We start from the raw sequence: 22,723 nt of genomic DNA on the forward strand, positions 1-22,723 counted from the left end.
GACATAAACCTGTTGAGAATAAGACACATTATATATTAGGGAGATCATAGAAATAAATCATCAGTTTAAATTAAGAATGAGATTTCATTCTCAACTGTACACTTGCATATTCCAATTTGTAAATACAACACTTCAGAATAAGTGCTTCACTTTTTCTCTTTACTCCAGTGATTGATTTGGACAAGTCTTTGAGTAGAAGGATGCAGAGATAATAAGATTAAGCTCCATTTTCTATGCAGGTGCTATAATTAAATTATTCATGTCTAGGGATTTTATCCAGCTTTCTCGTAGTGAAGTTCCAAATCTCATGGGGATTTGGATTCCTTACTACTCTAATTGGAGCTTAAAATGCATCTTCCTACAGATTCACTGTTGCAAATCACTCAGCATTTCTGTGCTTCCATTACCTGATTGTAAACAAGAATTTAATTAGTTGATTGTGAAGTGTTCTGTACAATTAAAATGTCTTGTTATTTTTATAAACTGCAATGATTTCAATGAAAATTGAAATATGAGTGTCTTAGTTAGGGTTACTATTGCCATGATGAAATATCATAACCAAAGCAAGTTGGGAAAGAACCGGTTTATTTCCACATTATATTGTTGAAGGAGGTCAGGACAGCATCTCAAATCAGACAGGAACATGAAGGCAAGAGCTGATGCAGAGGCCATGTAGAGGTGACTTGCTCACCTTGCCTTGTTCAGGCTCCTTTTTTTTTTTATAGGACCCAGGACTACCAGCTTAGGATGATGCCTCCTATAATGAGCTTGACATTCCTCCATCAATCACCAACTAAGAAATTGCCCTATGGCTTGCCTAGAGCCTTATCTTGGGGGCCATGTTCTCAACTGAGGTTCTTTTCTGATGACTCTACCTTGTGTCAAGTTGACACTGAATCATCTGCATATATATTTCTACACTGTTTCTATGTAAAGATATGCTCTAAAGGATCAACAGTTTCTTGCTAAGTATTTTTACAACAATTCACTTTTTAGTGTTGTGTAGCTTTGTTGTGAAAGTGGAGAGAGATGAATCAACACTAACCCTCATATCACTAATTAATATGATAATAAATTTATAAAATTGAGTTTGTTGTTAGTGGGAGCCAAAACTTGAAACTTGAATTTTATTATTTTATTGAAAGCTTGACAAATTTTGTGATAAAGTGTATACTAATTTATTTAAATAATACAATTTAAAATTTTATATTCTGGGGTTTCTGAATTGGATATGAGACAGAATCGACATCCAAAGGTTCATCACTTATCAAGGAATAGAAAACCAAGTCAATAGTACATGGTCATCAAAGAAAAGAAAAACACAATCAAGTTGCAGTTATACCATATAACTGACTATTTCTCTGTTCAAACTTGTCTTTATCTGGAAACATGAAGCATGGTCAATGTGAATGAAATCTACAGTATTTAGGCTTTTTGAAAATTAGAATTCTGCCATAGGAAATAATGAACAACTTACTACAGGAGAGGACACTTGAATGAATATCTGGATGATTTTTTGTAGGTGCTAATTTTTCAAATTCTACTTTTTTGTGTGTGTGTGTGGGTTCCTTAAGTCTTATACTTCCCTTACAATCCTCCAACCCCAGGTAAGGGAAAAGGAGGTTGTAAGAAAAAGGGGATGTAGCTCTCTTTACTCCTTCCTGCTGTGTAAGGATCATAGGATTCTATTTGGGGCAATACCAATATCAGTGGTCAGGAAATCCAGAAGTCCAGGTAACCATCAAAACAGCACACTGGCAAGCCAGCAAGCCAGCAAACCAGCAAGTGCAGCAATCCATGTTCCTCCATCTCCTCCAAGCCACTGCACTTTTTTCCTCTAGGCTATCATATTCATATTCCTCAAAGTCCTCAAAATTCAACTAATTTCAGCTGACAAAGACAATGTTCCACACGAGACAACTAACAGGACAAACCAAAATCTCCCACTTGGGATTATAACCACAATATGTTTATGTAGGATACACCAAATCAGCCACAACAGTTATTAGTTGATTTTGACAATAATCATGATGGTAATGATGTCACAAGATTTCGTGGTGACAGTAACACAGTGATGACACAGCTACTAAAAAAGCAACATTGATATATATGTATATATGTATATTACATATACATATATATTAGTTTAGCTATTTCAAAATGACTCTTCCCAGATAAATATTACTTACATATTTGTTTATAAACATAACAGTTTTAACTGCATTTTTCCTAAGCTATAAAGGTGGCTTAGCAGTTAAGAATACTGGATCTTTTGCAGAGTATACAAATTCAGTTTTTAGGAGAAATATTAGGCAGCCTGCTGCCCTCAGGATTACAGTTCCAGCTGAATCTTATGACCTACATCCAAACACACAAATACACACACACACACAGACACACACACACACACCACATATATACTAAATATATAAACATAATTAAAATAATTCTGAGTAGGAGGTTTGGGTGTTTTACAGTAAAAGTAAATTTATTGAAATCAGTCACGTGAAATGCATGAGCGTTGATTCCATATTTGATCAAATTACAAAATTTCAAAGAAAATATAGAAATTGGGATAAACATGACTATTAGATAAATACAACATTGTACATTTTGTCAGGTGTAGTAAACACGCATGGTTGTTTATTTAATTGCTTGCTGGTTACCAATAAATAATGAAGAACGTATGGAGAAGATGTGATGTTGGGCTTACTTTAGGATATATTAATTTTTGGTACAAGATGAATAAGAAACAATGAATAAAAAGATGTAAAAATATGATGTCATAGGAGAGTGATGAATTCATACATGAGTGTTTAATTGGTTACTTTTTGCTTGACTTGTAGTTGAAAATGGTAATAATAAATATATCCTAGCAACTTAAGTTATCATCTTTGTGAGAATAATATTTTGACCTATACCTTTATTTTCAATATGGAATTTGGCAACATGGAATTTCATGTTTTGGTAAAATATACGGAAAATTACAGATTATGGCAGAAAAATCATCATCATAATTATAAAGGAGTTGATAAAAACTGGAACTTTTCAAACTTTTTATCTTGCTTGCTTGTTGTTTTAATTTTTAAAACCTATAATAAAATCGAATATTACTGCATATTTTTATTATTATTTTATTTCTTTTGAATAGCAAATTAATTCCTAACTATTAGGGAAAAATGTTACAGCTACAAATTGCAGATAAATTATTTGTTTGTAGTTGAATAAACATGTAATCTTACAATAATTTTAAAAAGTTAAACTTACATTAAATGTAAGATGGGGATTTTAGTGGCAATGATTATATGTTCAGAAAATGTCAAGTAGAGAGTTTACAAATTTCAAAATGGTAATGATATGGAATGAAAGCCAACTGAAGAGAAACCTGAAAGTTGACTCTTGATTTAGTTAGTGAGCCTAGCTGATGATGGATTCCTTACTGTGTCACACAAGAAATTGCTAACAGGGGGATCATAGTATTCCAATAATTCTGAGTTCTGAGCTCACTCAAATTCTTGAGGTGGGATGAGTTCTCAGTTATAAGATACTTAGGTCCTATTATTCTAAATCATGTATTTTGAAAAATATCTTTTACTTCCTTATTATTTCAAATAGAAATCATATTAAGATATTTCTCTTTTATTTGTTAATGAGCATGAATTTTTTTGTGCATTTGAGATGCAGACCTAGCACTTGTAGAACTTTGCTCTTTGGATTTGGGGCTGTAACATTTAGGGCGATGCCAAGGTTCCCCAGGATATTGTGATAAACTCCAGATAATTAGTACCTGATACATATGACTCACCTTCTTGACAATGATGAATAGTAACAAGCATTTCACCATGAACTAACATTTCACTTCTATTTTAGTACAATACAGCTATGAGTTTCTGACAAAATTTGTGTTGCATAATAGCCTAAATAATCATCAGAATAAAAGTATGAAACCAATTTCATATAATTCTAAGCAAGGTTTTTAATACTTGATGTCATCAACAGTCTCTTTCATACATACACAGCTGAGATTCTAACTACACCTTTGATTTGCCTCTAAATTTTAATTCTGTCAGTGTGGGTGTATGGGCATGTTATTGTCCTTTGTGTGTCAGTAAGTAAAGTTCATGCCGAGCAAACAAGGTTGGCTTGGAAATGTTTAAACAGAGTGACAAACCAGCTGAGTGACTAATAGAGTCATCAGTATAATCCTACGAGTTTAATGGCTATGTAGATTCTGTAAACAAAATAACAGGTGTGTTCCAAATGAAGCTAAGATGTATACATACCAGACTCCTTTCTGTATAAAAGTATTTCTTTTGTAAAATGGAATTTCAATGTGTTTACAGCAAAGCTAAAAATTAGAAGGCCCTCTCATCTTCTGTTTCTAGTCAAAATCAAAACCCTAAAATTATGATTTCCCTCTTTCACTCGAGAAAATTCAAAATAAAATGGACAGAGAAACACATTGGCATTTTGAAGTTGGAATACAGATTAATCTTGGTTTAGATAGCTAGTCTATCCTAATTAGATAGCTAATCTAATCCTATTAGTCCTGTTTTTGTTCTAAACATGCATGTTTAGAAAACTAAGAATGAGCCAGGAACATCAAGTATCAAAAGTATTGATCAGAAAAGTTAGATTGAATTAGCAGCAAACACAATTCCAAGAATGAGTTATTAGTAATGACAGACAATATTTATTACTCTGTACCAGACACTGTTCCATTGTTTTGCATGTATCAATTTATGGGGTGTACTGTTCAACTCTGTGAGATTGTATCATTTAGGACATTTCATTAACTCTGTTTTACAGATGAGAAATTTGAAACACAAAAAAGGGAATGAATTTCCTTCCTTCTGTTTGATTCTTCCATATGGATTCAATCTACAGGTTGATTCCAGATTTCTCCATAAGTAATTTTGTTGAAATGCCCAAGCCATTTCAGGCCTTTGGACATACTATTTCTATATGTGTTCATCTATAAGAAACTGAAGACTTCCAGTTTCTTCATCGTTTTTTTTTTTTTTTTTTCTCTGTGCTGGGGCAATGAGCCTAGAGCCTTACACATACTAAGCTAAAGTTCAAACATTAAGTTATACTACAACTTCAATTGCACAGATTTTTATTCCACAGAGCAAAGCTTTTTCCCTTTAGTGACTTTGTCCGGTAAATAATGTGACATTATTCATCTTATTCTTAGACAATTAGTCCCAAGAGGCTGTTATTCTGTTTCACCCAGAAAATTATTAAAACTAGTTTTAAAGAAACCTGTACTCTACAATTCTCAGATGACCTAACTACTAATTACTCCCCATTTTCTTTTTTATCATAATTTTGTTATTTATTCACTTTGTATCCCAGCTCTAGGTCCTTCTCTCCTCCCCTCCTAATCCCACCCTCCCCCCTTCTTCTCTTTCCATGCCCCTTCCCAAGTCCACTGATAGGGGAGTTTGTCTTCCCCTTCCATCTGACCTTATTCTATCAGGTCTCAACAGGACTGTCTGCTTTCTCTTCCTTTATGGCCTGGTAAGGCTGTTCTCTCTTCAGGGGTAGGTGATCAAAGAGCCATCCCTGCACAGATGTAGCCCATGGCAGCTTAGTCTTCAAGTGGGTACCCTAGTAAGGGTAACAGGGGCTGTCTCTGACTCCCCATTTTCTTTAGAAGAGGCTTGGTTGCTTACCTTAATGATGCCTCAGCTATATCTGGAGTTTTCTCATTATTTTTCCTTCCTTCCTTCCTTCCTTCCTTCCTTCCTTCCTTCCTTCCTTCCTTCCTTCCTCTCCTTCCTTCTTCCTTTTATTTTTTCCCTTTCTCATGCTAGTGTGTTACTATGCTATTCTGAATTACTTCCTTCTGAAAAGAAAAGGACAATAAGTAGTGGTAAAACCCTTCTTTATTTGTGTAAACTTAATTTTCATGTTTAATTTAGTAACTAAGGTTCTGATCACTGAATAATAGTAATAATGTCCATATTCATTTGATTAGCCTTATTTAAGGCCAATTAATTTCTAAATTAGTGAGTCTTCTTACATGTAGCTAGTCATTTTGATGGCACAAAATGGGATCTGAATTTGGAAAATTTCTGCTTAGACAGTGTTGAGAAAAAAAATGTTTATTCCCGTAAAGAGCAGGGTATGTTGAGATGTCATGGCACCTGCTGCCAAACCTGATGACCTGAGCAATCCCTATACTTTGGACCCCAAAAAGTAAGGGTAATACCAACTTCTGAAAGGTCACTTATGACCTCAATAAGTGTGCCATCACACACACACACACACACACACACACACACACACACACACCAAGCAAATACAGAGATGCAAATTATTTAAGCTAATCAATGTATTTGTGAAAATTATTACAATGGGGTTTTGCAATTAGGCAGAGAAATGAAGCTCATCCTCAAGGAACTATGAGAACCAACCAACAATTAAAAGGATGAGAACTGAAAGAAAAACACAGTGAAAAGCATAAGAAGTTATCAAATAGCCTGGTAAAAACTATTTAGATTTGTTGCTGAGAAAATTAAAATGAACTAATACTACTGAGGAGACAGCAGGGTTGAAATGCTGATCAGATATTGAGAGTAGGCTAGGATAAACCAACTTGATGGATTTTTATTGAAATCAAGCAGTGCATGGACAGACATAAACGATCAAGCTTTCATTAGAGGTTACCGTGAAACTTAATTAAATTTGCCCATGGAGATGTTGTTTGCCAGCAATGATGGAACATCTTAGCAATATTGCAAAGTAGAATTAATGGGAAAATGAGATTTACATTACTCGCTTTCCTTTTTGTGTTCTAACCAAAAGCACACTGCTGTGGTCAGTAGCCGATTGCATTGTATTGCATTATACTCCAGGCAGCTCAGCAATGTGTGCAGGATGACAGTTGCTCTGTCCTGAGAATTCCCCACTTTAGCTGTGCTCATTTCTTCTTGTCAATCCAAGCACTGTGACAGCATCTATCAATTTGCATATAGAGTGCTTTAATTAAACAAAAAGGGCTAAGTCTTAAGTTCAGTGAATCTGACTAAGGAAAATGCATTTGACAGTTTTGGTTTTGAAGGAAGCAACGTTTCTGCATCTTGGCTGATTTTCTTAACAAATCAAATGTTGCTTTAGTAACAAATAAGAGTTGATATGCCAGATATATAGTATATTCTGGCATGCTCTACGTTTGCCGTTCGTTGGATGAGCACGTGAACTAGGGCATATTCAAGTTGTGGCACACAATCTGCCAGTAACATCTGGTCTCCAGCCTTCCACTGAGTTTGAGTGCTTTAACCACTATTTAAAGGGATTTAATAAAATATATATATATATATACATATCTTCATCATAGATTTCTTAAAATGCACCCTGGAAGTCACCTACCCTGTATTTCTTTTGAGAGGTTTTTGGAAAATATGCGTTGAAGACTAGGCTTAAAAAAAAAAAGTTACAGGATACTGAAAAACAAAATACTAATACCGCAGCAATCTGTAGGGGAAGATCTGACCCAAGTGTGCTGGAGTTGTTTGCTTTGTAATTAATTTAATCAGTGACTCTATTACCATTTCATAAGCAGAACAAAGGCCTGCTGCAATTACAACAAACAAATAAAGTTATTAAGGAGTAAGGGCAGGGATCTTGTCTGTTTTGGTGACCCTTTCAACTTTAGCATTTAACTCACTCCCTGTATATTATACAATGGAATCAGCTAAGTCTGAGTATGTATATTCTAGAGCAAAATGTGTGGAAAATAACATCAAAAACAGCTTGAGCAACAAACAATTTGTTATCTGTGGTCATAATTGTTTTTCATCTTACTAGGCTTTCTTTCCTTCACTTTTCTGGTTTGTTATAGTACTTGTAACCTTAGAATAGGGTTTGGTGAGGGTTAGGATTAGGGTTACGGTTCTTTCAGGGAGGAAGATTTAAAGGGTACTTTAAAATTTCTAACTGACTTCAAAATTTACTGTAGAGAAATTACATTTTATGTAGAGTATTGATACACAATATGTTTGATATATCAATGTTCTTGTGATCAAAATTTTGTTTTAATTTTTCCTCTTTGGCCATTTTGTAAGGCAATGGAAATATCTATGTTGAATTAGAAAACGTTAAAGTTACATTTAAAAGCAAAAATCCCAAACCTATTATTAAGGCATGCACTGAAAAAAAAATCCTTTGTTTCTTTTTCTTCGTATTTTTGAGATTGCCTGGGATACAGCAGAACAAATTCAGTATCTTTTAAAGAAGTTAGAAGCCTGATGGTGGTGGGGTGACACATTCCTTTAATTTCAGAACTTGGAAAACAGAAACAGGAGGATTTCTGTGAATTAAGGCCATCCTATTCTATGGAGAAAATTCAGGACAGCCAGGACAACACAGAGAAACCCTGTTTTGAAAAACAAACCAAACAAAAAAGTCTCACCTCCAAAAATAGCAGATGACTTATAAGCCTTTTCAACAACATGTTGCATGTAGCTGATCTGATAGTACCATTTTTTTTTCAATTTTCCAGAAAATATTTTCAGGGTGAGTATTCATAAAGTTAAGCCCTTCAGTAATCTGACATTTTCAGAGTAGTGGCAATGTATCTCAGAGTGTGGTGGACTTCTTCATCTTCTTTGTCCTCTTCCTCCTCCCCATGATCCTCCTCCTGCTCCTGTTCCTCCTTCTCCTGCTGCTGCTCTTCTTCTTTGTCTTACTCTTCTTCTTTTACAAAGAACTGGACTGGGATCACCAGTTTATTTCTTCTATGCCAAAAAATTAGTATAGCTAAGTTCACAGGACTGTGTTTACCCCTGTGTTCATAGGCCAACCTCAGCATGATGCAGGTGTCCTGGGCTTTTTAAAAAGTTACTGCCAGAGAATGTCCATGACTCTGATTTGGGTTGTAGAAAATGAAGTTGAAACATTAAAATGTACTTACATTTCTATCTTTCAAATATAATTGGACAGAAATCATATTATTCTGAATACACAAAAGTTATCTTGTTCATGTATCACTGCAATTAATGCACAACCTTTGAAGTCCACAATTTTTGCATTCAATGTAAATTTCTATCTACAAATTATTAATCATTATGCAGTTTTTACATTTTTATTTTTGTAACATGACATATTAATTAACTTCTGCTGTGGAACTCTTAATTTGTGATAGTAGGGGTAGATTCTGGATGTAAATTTACAATATAAATACAGATAAGTAAAGTAGGAGCAATGTAATCAACTCTTATAATGTTCATTTTTGAAGTATTTCAAACTGTACCTTTTTCCAATGAAAAGTGATGTTTTGTGAAAATTAAAAATATTTTAGGTGCTAAGGAATCATAAACTATGTTCACTTTATTGAAAGATTCATAACAAATACAAAGGAGTCATTTATTTTACATAGAATATAAATTAAACATTAAATCTGAAATGTATCTTGCTGATATTTTTAAGCAAACTTATTGTTTATAATACAATACATTTTGAGATTAATCTTTTTCAAATGCCCTATATTAAAATCTTAGCTATCTCAGCTAACAAAGGAGAAAAAGTTTAGAAAAAGAGAGTAATGAAGTGAAATAAAACTAGTCAGAAAAATAATTGAAAGTGGTTATAATAACTACTAAGTGGCAATAACCTCACTATTTCTTATTAAATTAAATGTGATATCTTTTTTTTTTTTCGAAGATAACCTCCTCAAACTTTTACTGCTTTAAATCACAGTCATTATCTTTGTAGCCTGACATTTTATTTCTTAAAATTTTGCTGACTTAAATTATGGTCATTATCTTTGTGGCCTGAAATACACTTGTCAGGAACCATTTGGCACCAATCCTCATTTATAGGTAGAAAATACAAAAAAGCAAAACAGAACATGCAGATGACTATTATATTGTAATGCTTTGTTCTCTGTCTCCTCCTCTTTCTATTTTTTTTGTTTGTTTGTTTTTTGTTTTTTTGTTTTTGGATGGTTGGTGATTGGTTTGCTTCTCCCGGTTCCTGTTGATCAGTGGTGTTTGGCCAGTTTGTATTTTTCCAGACATCACTCCACGATGTTGTTGAGGTGTTTGATGGGCCAACTCAGCAGTCTCCTCTGTTATCTTCCCTCTCGGGATCCCATTCAGGTATCCTTTACTAGAACTGCCATTCATCAGCTAATGGTTAAAAACTGGCTTTGATTACTATTGTGGACAGAGTTGAGATCTATGTCATCCATGTTAGCAATACCATAAACTGAGAGATTTTTAATTAAGAATAAAACCACAATTTAATAGTAACTCATAAGCTTGGGGAAATTTAATTATTTTTCTAGGATTGTAATAAAATAGCTACAATACTTAATCACAATCTGTGGTGTTTCATATGATATAAAATATTTAAGAATGAGCCATATGTATTAACATGTAATTGAAGCTTTATGGTGTTAAAAAATTATAATTGAAGCTGAACCAAATTTGCTAGCAGTAGGATATTTTAAAGTATTTTGATAGAACCTAGTTTGACATTTTTCAAATGACAGTGTAAAATGATATAGTTTGTTAGGTTAACTGAATGAAGATTATTTATGATATCTGAGTATTTGTTTTGTTGAGTAGGAGAGTCACTTCCACTGAGTTCAGGTAATCAGATCACAATTCGATTCACTTCAGTTGGACCCATAACAGCTAAGGGATTTCACTTTGTTTACCAAGGTAAGTGACACTGTAGTCTAGAAACACACTAAGGAATGATGTCGATTTCCATGCTGTGCTCAGTTGTTGACCAGTGTTATCCTCATAACCATACAGGAGAGACAGAAGTTGTTTTCAATATTCATACACTGTATTATTTCACTGGAACATTGGTGCTCTGACCAACTTTAAAAAATAACACATTGTTCCATTACCTTTCTCAATTTAAATGTCTGATTTTCCTTCCTTTCCAACATTTTCAAAATATTTATGTTATATCCTTCCTATTCTTGACTCTTCATTTTTTTTAAATTTTTCTCATAGTCCTGCACTTTAAATTAAATATTGTTTCATTGTTGTGATTTATTTAGTTAAGGCAAACATTGCTACATGTAAAAAATTATAATTTCTTATCCTCTCAGTAAACGTGAACTTTCTGAACAGATACTAAAGATATTGCACATTAAATGTTATTTCCTTGCTTTTTCCTTGCTTTTTATAGACAACCTTTTATAGTATCATCAAACTAAACCAAGAGTAATTTGAAATATTTTGAAACAATTGTACATGGTCATGTAATAATTCTTCTCAAAAGCACTTTACACTTTCTTAGTAAGAAATATATGAACATTTGTGATATTTTGTTCTTATTAAACTCCCACATCTCATTTTTTTCATTTGGTTATAGTATTTACTTTTATTGTAGTATTTTCTCTAGTACACAATTGTGGTACTGTGAATCTTCAAAGGCACTGAGAAAATTTAGCTGCATTTCCTCAAGTCATAGCAGACGGGTTAATCTATTGGAATTCACCATGTCATTCTTTTGGACTGTTGTCAATCTCTTTAATCACATTTGTGTGTGTTTCAAAAAGAAAAAAAACATCCTGTTATCATTCTATTTTATCAAATTGAAAAAAGGCACAATCAATGGGCATACAAATTCTAAAAACAATCTTAAATTTGATTATGTATGATTGATGAATTCAAAATAAATATTGTTGTTAATCTGTCTAACTTATATTCTTCTTAACCTGACTGTAATTACTGTCTTTATTGGAAACAAACATATTTTGAAAATTAAGTTTACAGGAATGTTTGAAAAAACTAATTAATATTAATAAGAGGCAGTACAGAAAACAACTGGAAAATATTTCATGTATACTAAATTATATTTTGTAGTTGGGAATACAAACTTAAAAATGGTACATCCATTTTGACCCTGTAAATTGCAATATCTAAATAAAATTACTTTGTTGTATTAAAAAGAATTTGGTAAAAGAAAAGAAAGCATGATTGATATTATTTATAGCATCAATGATAAAATTTTAAAGAAAATAGCTTGAATGTCAGTATTCTCTTTATATTATGTTTTCTTTTTAGCAAACTTAAATCTTTTAAGTTACGTTTTAAGTATTGTTAAAATTAGTAATTCTAATTATGAAAAACAAGATTTCTCTGAGTTTTGTTGGGTAGTTACATTTTGAAATCTATATTTGTCTGATAAATATGAAATTAAACCAACTTATTTCTATGCAGCTGTTCCTAGAACAAGCTCAACACAGTGCAGTTCTGTGCCTGAGCCAAGATTTGGAAGAAGGATTGGCAATGACTTTGCAGTTGGTTCATTGGTCCTTTTTGAATGTAACCCAGGATACATCCTTCATGGCTCCAGAGTCATTAGGTGTGATACAGTGCCCAATTCTTTGGCACAGTGGAATGACTCTTTACCTACTTGCATTGGTGAGTGTATATGTTTTTGTGCTCTGCAACTGTACATAGTTTGGGCCCAACTGAGTTCAGAATATTAACTCCTTCTCTAATGTATATTCTACATAAATGTTTTCCTGCTCTCCAGACAGTCTCTATATATCATGACAATTTCCTTTTCTGAAAAACTATTCACCCTTACATAATACACTCTATACTTGCTATTGTTTCTTGTATTTTATTTGTCTTACCTCTAACATTTTCATATTCCATCTTCCTTAAATATTTCTTCTATCAGTCATTATTTTAAGAGTCCTCTCTCTTCTCCTCTGTCACTTTCTATACGTATGCACATTTCAATTGTTTTCATAAGTATTATGAGTTTTTATTAATTTTATTTAGGCTAAATTTATCTCTTGGTAGTGACATGGTATTCTTTCCCAAATTCCAGATGATTATTGATTTATTTTTGTTGTTGTTGTTTGTTTCTTTGTTTTTCTGTTTTTATCATTGCTTTGTTCCAGTCTGGAATAAAGTGTTGTAAAAGTTAATAGCTGACAATTTGTTTGCAGTGAAAGAGAAAGATAAGATAAAGTTAGGACATGTTTAACGTGTCTAAGCACAGTTGAGCTAGAGTGTGACCCAAGGCTTAAGACAAGATACCTAAACTAAGATACTGGCTCTCTTTCTGTTCCTAATTCTTCTAGGACCCACATGAAAAGCCAATGTATTTAGCAAAAGCACCTATTTACTTATATTCTTCTTAAAATAGATCTCCTATCTATGTTTTTAGAGAATATCACCATTGCTCCTGTGGGCCCAGACACCAGGACCCCAACTCGAGTAGGCTAAGCAAACCGAGCATCAGACCAAATTATTTTTAAACTTTGTGGGCTTATCTGAGATCTAGTAACTCTTTCTATTGCCTCTCACTTCCCATAAAAATATCTAGTCTATGTTTATGCCACCATCATGTACCAAATTGGTTTGATTTTATAGGCTTAGAGCTAACAACACAATTATTTTAGGATAAATTGCTATTCAAATGTTACTGATCTGTTTTGTATTATATTTCGATGACACTTTGTAATTTTAAGTTACTACTTCCACACTGAACTATTGGTATTTTAGCTTAAAATTTCTCTGAATACAGAAGCTAAAGAGATGGATCGGCACTTTAATGCACTTGACCGTGGGTGGAGAGGACCCAGGTTCAGTTTCTAGCACCCACTGGCCAGCTCAGGCTATAACTCCACTTCCAGAGGTTCCAGGGCTTTCCTCTGGCCTCCAATGACCCTGCATGCATGCAGTGCACATGCAGACAAAACACTTATGACTATCAAGTAAATACAAATAAATTTAGAGATTAATAAGTACTCCAGTTACAAATGATTGTGTCGACTTCTTTTCAAAGTAAAATTCTTGATGTTGGACCAACTTAAGCATGAGAGTCATCACGAACTGCCTCAGTTCCTGTCTACATATTCTCCTTAATTTTTGTGTTTGTTTGAACTTTGCTGTTTGTGTAAATTATTGCCTACTTGGAGTCTTTGATCTTTCTGTTTCCACTCATTTGAACATCCTAGCTACTCTGTGATGCTTTTCTGTCTTATATCATTGTTGCATTCAAGTCTGACTTTGAAACTTTCCTTGGCTGTCCTTTATAAACCACTTCCTGCCACTCATTCTCCATCCTTCTGTTTATATAATCATCGCTGTATTAACCATATATAGCCTCTGTGTTTGTTACATTTTCATAACCTACTGAGTCCATCTGAGTGTTCCTGCTATTACACTATTTTATTCTCAACCAAGAGGACCTTAATAGCTGAGCAGTGAGTGTCTGTTCAATGATAGGGTTTCAGCAAACAAGCAAACAAAAAACCAACAACAAAACCGATAATTTCCTGAATGCATGTAGAGGTCTAACAACTTTAGCTACCTTACCACACAGTCCATGCAGTCCAGTTTCACTTTTGCTCTGCATAGTCATGTTCTTGATCATCATCTGAACTTTAAAACTACTCACATCTAAGAAAGTTATGCAGGTGAAACACACAAAAATAGATTTAAAAAAAAAGATTGGGAAAATGCAAGCAGCTGGCATGTAAATAACTGGAATTTTGTACAAAGCTGGAATCCACAGAATTCATAGGTAAATTACCCTGACATTTTAATAACAATTTGAAGTTATAGAAACTGTAAAACTGAGTAATAAAAGTTAGGCTGGATACAGAGCATTCATCTTAAAAGTTGACCCTGTTACAGTTCAATGTTTTTAAATTTTTCAGTCTTGAACCCCTATGGCTGTCCTTTGCAGAGATGCAGAGATTCAAATAACCCCCTTGCAGCTACTAATAGCTTTTACAATACAAGGCCTTAGGTAGAAGGGGTAGAAGGGCTTCTTCAGTCAGTGGGAGGTCTCCTTTGAAAAGGCCATACTCCCTTTTCCCTTAGGGGAAAAGCCTTTAATTAGCGGCTAATCCCATCACTATTATCTCCTGTGTTTTCCTTCCATAGCCAGAATTACTTTCACGTAAAGGGTTCCCATGGCAATGACATCATCTATTTTATCTTTTTATTATTGTGGGAAATTTATGAAGGGCTGTGTTTGTGTGAGTGTGTGTGTGTGTGTGTGCGCACCTGTTAACATGACCTCAGCTCTAATCTTTGATTGGCTCATTTGTTCATCCTTACATACAGTCAAGAAATTTATGTAACACTATGTTTGATATAGTGTTATATAGCAATTATCAATATTCATTTGAAGTATAGTTTTAATTCTGAAATAAGCAGGAGAAGGTAGACAAATTGTATTTTCTTTTAATGATAGTAAAATTCTTACGTTTTATCCTGACAAAGTCACACACAGCATGGGAAGGTCCACTTCCCATGGAACACTATGCTCAGAGATAGTTTAGAGAGAGATGAGACAAAGATAAAGCTATGCTGAGTGAAAATTATATAATATAGGGAGTCACTGAGTTCAACATTAAATGATCTTAATATGTTTCTAAAATATCACCCAGAATACATGTGTCACAGTAGTGAAGGTAAAAAGCAAAGACAATTTGCATAGGATGATCAGAATTGTGGAAATGAAATTTATTAAGAGTCAGGATATACTTTTCATCTATCTATCTATCTATCTATCTATCTATCTATCTATCTATCTATCTACCTACCTACCTACCTATCTATCTCTCTTGTGTGTGTGCACGCACGTTTGTGCAAGCGTACATGTCTGAGTGCAGGTTTCCACATAGCAAGGTAGTTTTGTGGAGGTGAGAGGATGATCTCAGGGGTTTCTACTTGTTTTCATCCTTGAAGCATTATCTCTTTTGTTGCTGCTGTTCCTTTGCACACTCCAGGCCTGTGATATTCTGACCTGTTATCTGCCCCATGTCCTGATAAAGGAAGGAATAATATGATGGCAGATGCAGGCCAATTCATGTGCATTTAAAATATTATTTTTTACATCCTGACCACAATTTCCCTTCCCTTCTCTTCTCCCAGTCTCAAAGCTGCCCTCCTCTCTGTGCTCCACCCCTCACCACCATTCACTGCTCCTTCATCACACCCATGCATAACCCCAGGTGGTTGGTGCAGTCTCTGTCAGCCCCTGAGGCCAGGTTAGTTGATTTTGTAGGATTTTCTGTGTCCTTGATCCATCTGGTTCCTACAATTCTTGACCCCCTAGATACCCATGTTTGTGGGTATCTGGATCTGTTTGCCTCTCTGAGCACAATTGGTGTAGGCACCAATGAGTATAGCAGAATATCATTAGCAATAATTTCACTGACTTTTTCTTTTGTTTTGTTTTTACTAATCATGTTTGGTTCTATCCTGTGCTATCTAATTTCTGGGTCTTGGACCTCCAGGCAGTGTCAGGGGTGTGTTCCCTCTAGCTGCATGGGTCTCAAGCACATTAGTTGGCCACACCCATAATTTCTGTAGCCTCTAATTTGTCCCACCTATAAGATTGCTGGGGTAAAGCACATCTGCATTATTTTAATCTCGGTTCTATGACTGAACTCAGGTCATAAAGTGGTACTTTCACAGGCTGAGACGTAATTCTAGTCCAAGTATATGTTTTACGGGAGAGATAACAAGATTTGTTGAGAGACAGAATGTAGATGGAAATATAAAATGTGATAGTAAAGAAACAGATATCAAGATGAGTCTTAGTTTTATAACCTGAAATCATGTTGAGTGGTGGTTAGATCTACTGAGAGGGAGAAAAGAACAGCTGGGGAGATTTTTAAGGTATTGTTTGGACATACGAATTTTGAAATGCTGACTGGACAATTTCCAGGTTAAAGGAGGAGTTCTGGCTAGAGGCAAACATTTGGTGTTTACAAAATATGGAAATAAATGTAGTCACTGAACCATGTTGATTAATTAAAAGGAGAAAGGGTAAAGAAATGAAGTGTATTTATATGTCAGATTAAGGAAATGGGGATTTTTTTCATGGAGAAGCAACGTGTCATTTTTATAACCTTAGAATGATCCTTTTGAAGGAAATTTGGGAGTATATATTACATATAAATTATGCAGGGAAGTCAGTACTATGATGAATGTAATATGTTGGGCAAAGAAAATGAGAAGGTGGCAGAATAGTACAAAGATGCAAGAAAAAAATACAGTGCTTTAATTTATCTGAGGACCAGAAAGTATTTGGTGAGCCAATTGCCTTCCTTTGATCTGTCTGTCTGTCTCTCTATCTATCTATCATCTATCTACCATCTACCTAGAGATTTATTTATTTTTGGATCAAATATTTATTTTATGATTCTTCCTTCAATCCTTTCAAGATATTTTTGAGCCCTAGAAAAGAGTTGTTAACATTTTTAAAGGTGCAAAATACTTTCTGACCAATTTAATTAAATTTGTGCTTAATCCCAGCAATGCAGTATAAGAAAACAACAGAACTCCCCCTTTCAATGGATTATGGGAAGGGGAAAGGGGGAAGAGGGAGGGAGGAAGGAGTTGGGGGAGTTGAGGGAGGGGACTTCAATCAGGCTATATAAAGAATAAACTGTGAAGAAAAAATAAAATTAAATAAAGTGTTAAATATATAAAAAAATAATCTCTGGAAGTAAGACTGCAAACAGAAAATGTTCCACAATGTGAAAGCTAATAATAAAATTGTATATACATGCTTGTATATATGCAAAGATGCTCTATCCTTTAATAATTTGAAAATCTTCTCATGAATAAAAATGTCACTCATTTTGGCCAAAACAAAATAGTAAACAACAGATGAGGGGGCTGGAGAGATGGCTCAGATGTTAAGAGCACTGGCTGCTCTTCCAGAGGTCCTGAGTTCCATTCCCAACAACCACATGGTGGTGGCTCATAACCATCTGTAACGGAGTCTAAAGAAAATGACAGATAAAGTCTGGACATGAGCTGGAGAGATGGCTTGATATGTCCAAGTCTCAAGAACCCCAAAGATCACCAAGGAGTCTATTCTGACGCAAATGTAATATTGTCTTTTTTTATTACAAGCTTGAGCTCAGTCCCATACTCTCACTTAAGCTTTGGGAAATTCCAGCTAGGCAGTTTTATACTTGACTGACATTTAGCAAATATTGGTTGCCAGGAGGAAATTGTTTGCCAGGAGGGCCAAGCCAAACTGTAATTGTTTTACTCATCCTATTATAAAGAAGACCTGGCTAAATTCCAGGTCTTCACTGATTAGCCATTGTTAGGGGTGATGGTTAAATATTGCTTGTTTTTCTCCAGGCTATTCCTTGGGTAGGGGACTCCATTGTCTTCTTTCTGGAATTGGTGACCTATGGCCTAGATCCTGGGAATGGTGGTTTTTGGGGTGGGAGTGGGGGTTGTCAGGCCTGATTCTTTCAAGCTCAGAGGTTAAGAACACTGGCTGCTCTTCCAAAAGTTTTGAGTTCAATTCCTAGCAACCACATAACCATCTATAAAGAGAGTTGGTGTTCTTTGCTGGCCAGAATGCACACATGCAGGCAGAACACAGTATAAGTACTAAGTAAATAACCTAAAGAAACAAAGCAAAACTGATGTCTTAAAAAAGAAAAAGAGAGAGAGAAAGAGAACAAAAAGTGCCTGATGCAGCCTTACAGCCTGGCATGGTGTTGTATGCCTTTAATCCCAAGCACTAAGGGAGGCAGAGGCAGGCAGATGGCTATGAATTTGAGGGCAGCCTGGGCTACAAACGAAGTCCAGGACAGCCAGGATAGCCAAGGCTACAAGGGTGTCTCTTAAGAAAGGGGGACAGCGGGGGAGGAAGGTGTGCAGCTCTAACAGAGGAGGCACCCTCTCACACACACCTCCTGTAACTTCACTTTCTCATTTCAAGAGATTTGGCACCATCTTCTGGACTCTGAGGGCATCCACATACATGTTTATACCCACACAGACAAAAGATATAAATAAAATAAAATAATTAAAAAAAATGACTTTGTTAATTTTTTGTAGTTTTTTTTTTTCTTTTTCTTTTTCTTTCTTTCTTTCTTTTTTTTTGAGCAAGCAAGCACCTTGGAGTTTTGATCTTCACTTGAGAAGTGTCACAAAACTGTATTTCATTTGTTTTAAATTGTTTTGTAAATGTGTGTGTGTGTGTGTGTGTGTGTGTGTGTGTGTGTGTGTGAAGGAGGGATGGCTCGGTAGGTACAACTGTGTGTTTACAAGGAAAAGAACCTTTCTTCAAATCCAAGCCCCTACTCCATAGACACCTCCTTGTACATTCTTACAACCTAAGTGCTTGGAGAACTTAGCATAGCAGGTAGCATAGCATCAGCTTCACTGAGAGACCCTGTCTCAAAGATGTAAGGCAGAGAGAGAAAGCAAGATACCCAAAGACATCCCTAGGCTTCCCTTTCTATTCTCTGTTTCCCTCTCTCTTTCTCTCCACTTCTCTCTCATACACAGCATGTTTCATTTTATTTTTTTATTTGCATTTGACTTGAGAAGTGTCATAAAACTCTGACTCATTTATTTAAAATTGTTTTTAAACATGTATGTGAAGGAGAAATGGCTTGGTAGGTATACCTGTGTGTTTACAAACAAGATAAATTTCATTTCCTACTATTATGGGTAAGCTAGAAAAATGTTCAACAAGCAGAGTACCTTGTTATTCTAAATAATAGCAGTAGCAACCAAAGGAAATATAATTTGTCAATTGTTATATATATTTTAATCAAAGGACTAGTTTCTTTATGTAGACAATACTCTACATTTAAAAAAAAACATTTTGGAATCAGTAGTGTTTACATTTCTTGGATTAAGACATTTATATTCCAATGACTTTGAGAGTTTGAGGAACATTCTCAAACAGACAGAAGACTCATGAGTTATGAATTAGGCAATGCCCAGAATATGAATGAAGTCATCCATGACATGAGGCCTTTTTATCTAATACACTTGGAAAGTGCTTGGAGCCTCCTTTATAGGAGATAAATTGACAATAACCACTTGTAATATCTTCCTTCCAATGAGGAACACGAACTCTGACTCTAAACCCAGGATGCAAATTCTAGGTTCATCACTTACTGTGATATCTTTTAACCTCTTCATGACTCTGTTTCCTTAGTAATGGGATGAAGAAAAAATGTTTTATAGTCTGTTTGGGCTATTAGAGTCTTAAATAAATTTAAACAAAACAGTAAATAGAACTCTTATCATATAGAGTGGACGTAATTACTACTAGGATCGATGGTAATTATCAAAAGATCCTATTACTCTCCCCCAAAAATAATAAAGGAGGTACCAAATGACTTCAAATAGTAGATCAAAATGCTCTATGTATGTAAGCACTGATTTATTTTATGTTATTCATTTTGTGTGTGGGGGAAATACAGTCAATGAAGTTTTAGGGATAGTAACACAAATTATAATTGTATTATTTTATGTATTCTTCTATCGATGGTGTATAATTAATTTCTGTAGGCCTTTTTGTTGTATGCTTGAGTCTTACAACATGGTATGATGTGGTTTTGTTTACAAGGCTGCTCTGTGTTGGAGACTTTTTCTCTTATTTTAATCCTTTGCATTAGAATTAACTGGCTTTCATGCTGTTTTACTTTCAGTGCCTTGTGGGGGAATTTTAACTAAGCGCAAAGGGACTATTTTGTCTCCTGGATATCCTGAGCCTTATGACAACAATTTGAATTGTGTTTGGAAGATCACAGTGCCAGAGGGAGCTGGCATACAAGTAAGGATATTTATATTTTTTTCTTATTGTTTCATTTTATTTTTGAAATTAATATTTTCAGAAATGACAGAATGAATATTATTTCTTAAAGTTTAACAAATAGTTGGGATTGATATGACTAAGTTTAATAGAAATACATTCATTATTAATATTTTCCCTGAAAGTAAGATGCAGACAAATCCAGTTTTCAAGAAGACAAACAATAATAAATAAAAGCAAAAACAAAATTAAAAAAAATCTGCTATACATAACAGAATCATTAGATAAGAAGATCAAGGGATATGTATATCAGAAATCCAGTAGGGTTATCTTTGGCCCAAATAATTTCCATTCTAGAAGAGGTAAGGCTAGGATAAAAATGAATTCTCTACAGACATGCTTCCAGTAACTCACTCTAAGGCGATCCATCTCTCAAAGTTTCCTATCTCTGAATAGCCCAATGACTTATGAACCCACAAGTAGATTAATCAATTAAAGAGGTCAGAGACTCGAGATATAATCACCTCTCAAAGGCATGAGTCTTCAAAATAGAAAATCATGCAGATAATCTAAGAAAGACCCAAATAGTCGGTATTATCATCACAACATGACAAATGATGGCACAAAACTAAATGTTATACTTTCAGACCATTAAATTCAGAGTTGCTAAGTGGCTCAACAAATAAAGGTACTCACAGCCAGGCCTAACAATTGGAGTTAGACCCCTGCTCTTACATGAAAGGAGATAACCAGCTGCTGCAAAGTGTTCTCTGCTCTTCACATGTACACTGTGGGACTGGGAAGGTTTAAACACACATACGCAAACACATGCACACAGGGAGAGAGAGAGAGAGAAGAGAAAGAATAACAAATCAATACAGAAACATAATTTTTAAAAAGTTAAAGATATCCATGGGTGTGAAACATCTACTACAGCAACCTCAAGCAATCAGCAGCCGTACCCATAAAGATCATTGACTACATTTTCTTAGTGGCCATCAATTTTTAATAGCTGTCAGTCATGTATAGAACCTGAGGAGCCTCTCCTTCATCAGTACTGGATCTTGTGGGTCTTGATCGTGTACAAGTCTCATGTAGGTGATTACTATTGCTGTGAGTTTATGTATGTAATGCCTCCATCATATCCATACCTGTAGCTCTTCGTTCAGTGGGGTTCTGGATTTCTCCAGATGGAGAACAGGGTTCTGTTCCTCTCAGGAGTGGCTAGAGTGCCTTAAGGTGAGGCTTGTGTGGGCTAGGCTGGGGTATAGAAAGCATTTTTTTTCCACAGGGTGTTATAGTTTAGCTCCTTTAGAATTAAGATTGCATGTGGCAATGGAAGCTCCTACATTCCGAAGCCTATGGTGATACCAAGTGTTACAGCTTTTAGTTAAGCTGCTGTGATAAGCACAGCAGATCTCATGCCTGGTTGGCTTGCAGTCCAGACAGAGGCCAGTGAGACACAGCCTCAGGTGACACCTTTTAAAGGGTGGAAGCTTACTGTGGCCTGTCAACCCTGAGGAGACTGGGTGGTGCTTCCCCAGGTATGGCAGGGAGCCGTCCCTCTCCTAGGAGAACTCAGGACATTCAGTTGGCCACAGTAGAAAGCTAGTGGTACCATGTAGCATGCAGACAGCAAGTCTGTTTATTTGAAATCAGGGGTTTATAAACCTTGGGCAGTGGGAGGGATTTGGAGGGTGAATGTGTTTGATTCACTGGGGTGAGGTGATCAGGAACACTTGATTTACATGTAGTGGCACAGTACCTCATTTATATGCAGTAGCATGGTCCTGTCCCAAGAATAAGGTACTTAATTATCCTATAGGTGGGAGAATCTTCAGGTAAAGTCAAAGGTCTTTTGGAAAGTCAAGACACCAAGGCATTTTATTAGCATATAATGTGAGTATTTCCAGGAATAGTAGCTAGTTGAATGGGTTTCCTCATCAGGAAAAGGTCTGGCCTGTGATCTTCCCTGAAGGCTGAGGGGGTTGGGGTGGGGTACTTTTAGAACCAAGCTGAGAAAAGGAAGTCCACCATAATATAGATGAAGCTCAGTGTGGCTATCTGGATACTGCAGACTTCAACCTTATCCAACAGAGCTCTTTAGAAAGATGGCATTTCACAGGAATCTTCACTTTCATCTGGCTCTTACATTCTTTTCTTTCACCTGCTTTTAAATTGTTTCCTA

General features: G+C 35.2%; 1 protein-coding gene across 1 annotated transcript in view; it reads left to right on the forward strand.

Annotated features, from left to right (window-relative positions):
- The window catches only part of Csmd3 (CUB and Sushi multiple domains 3), a 1,323,831-nt gene that overhangs the window by 1,126,845 nt on the left and 174,263 nt on the right, over positions 1-22,723 (forward strand). Inside the window, exons 33-36 of the mRNA XM_060389430.1 lie at positions 9,993-10,106; positions 10,578-10,673; positions 12,192-12,395; positions 20,432-20,556. Of these exons, the coding sequence (XP_060245413.1) occupies positions 9,993-10,106; positions 10,578-10,673; positions 12,192-12,395; positions 20,432-20,556 (539 nt within the window). The remainder of the gene's footprint in view (positions 1-9,992; positions 10,107-10,577; positions 10,674-12,191; positions 12,396-20,431; positions 20,557-22,723) is intronic.

The sequence above is a fragment of the Meriones unguiculatus genome, chromosome 8 (genome assembly GCF_030254825.1).
Source record: "Meriones unguiculatus strain TT.TT164.6M chromosome 8, Bangor_MerUng_6.1, whole genome shotgun sequence".
NCBI classification, from domain to species: domain Eukaryota; kingdom Metazoa; phylum Chordata; class Mammalia; order Rodentia; family Muridae; genus Meriones; species Meriones unguiculatus.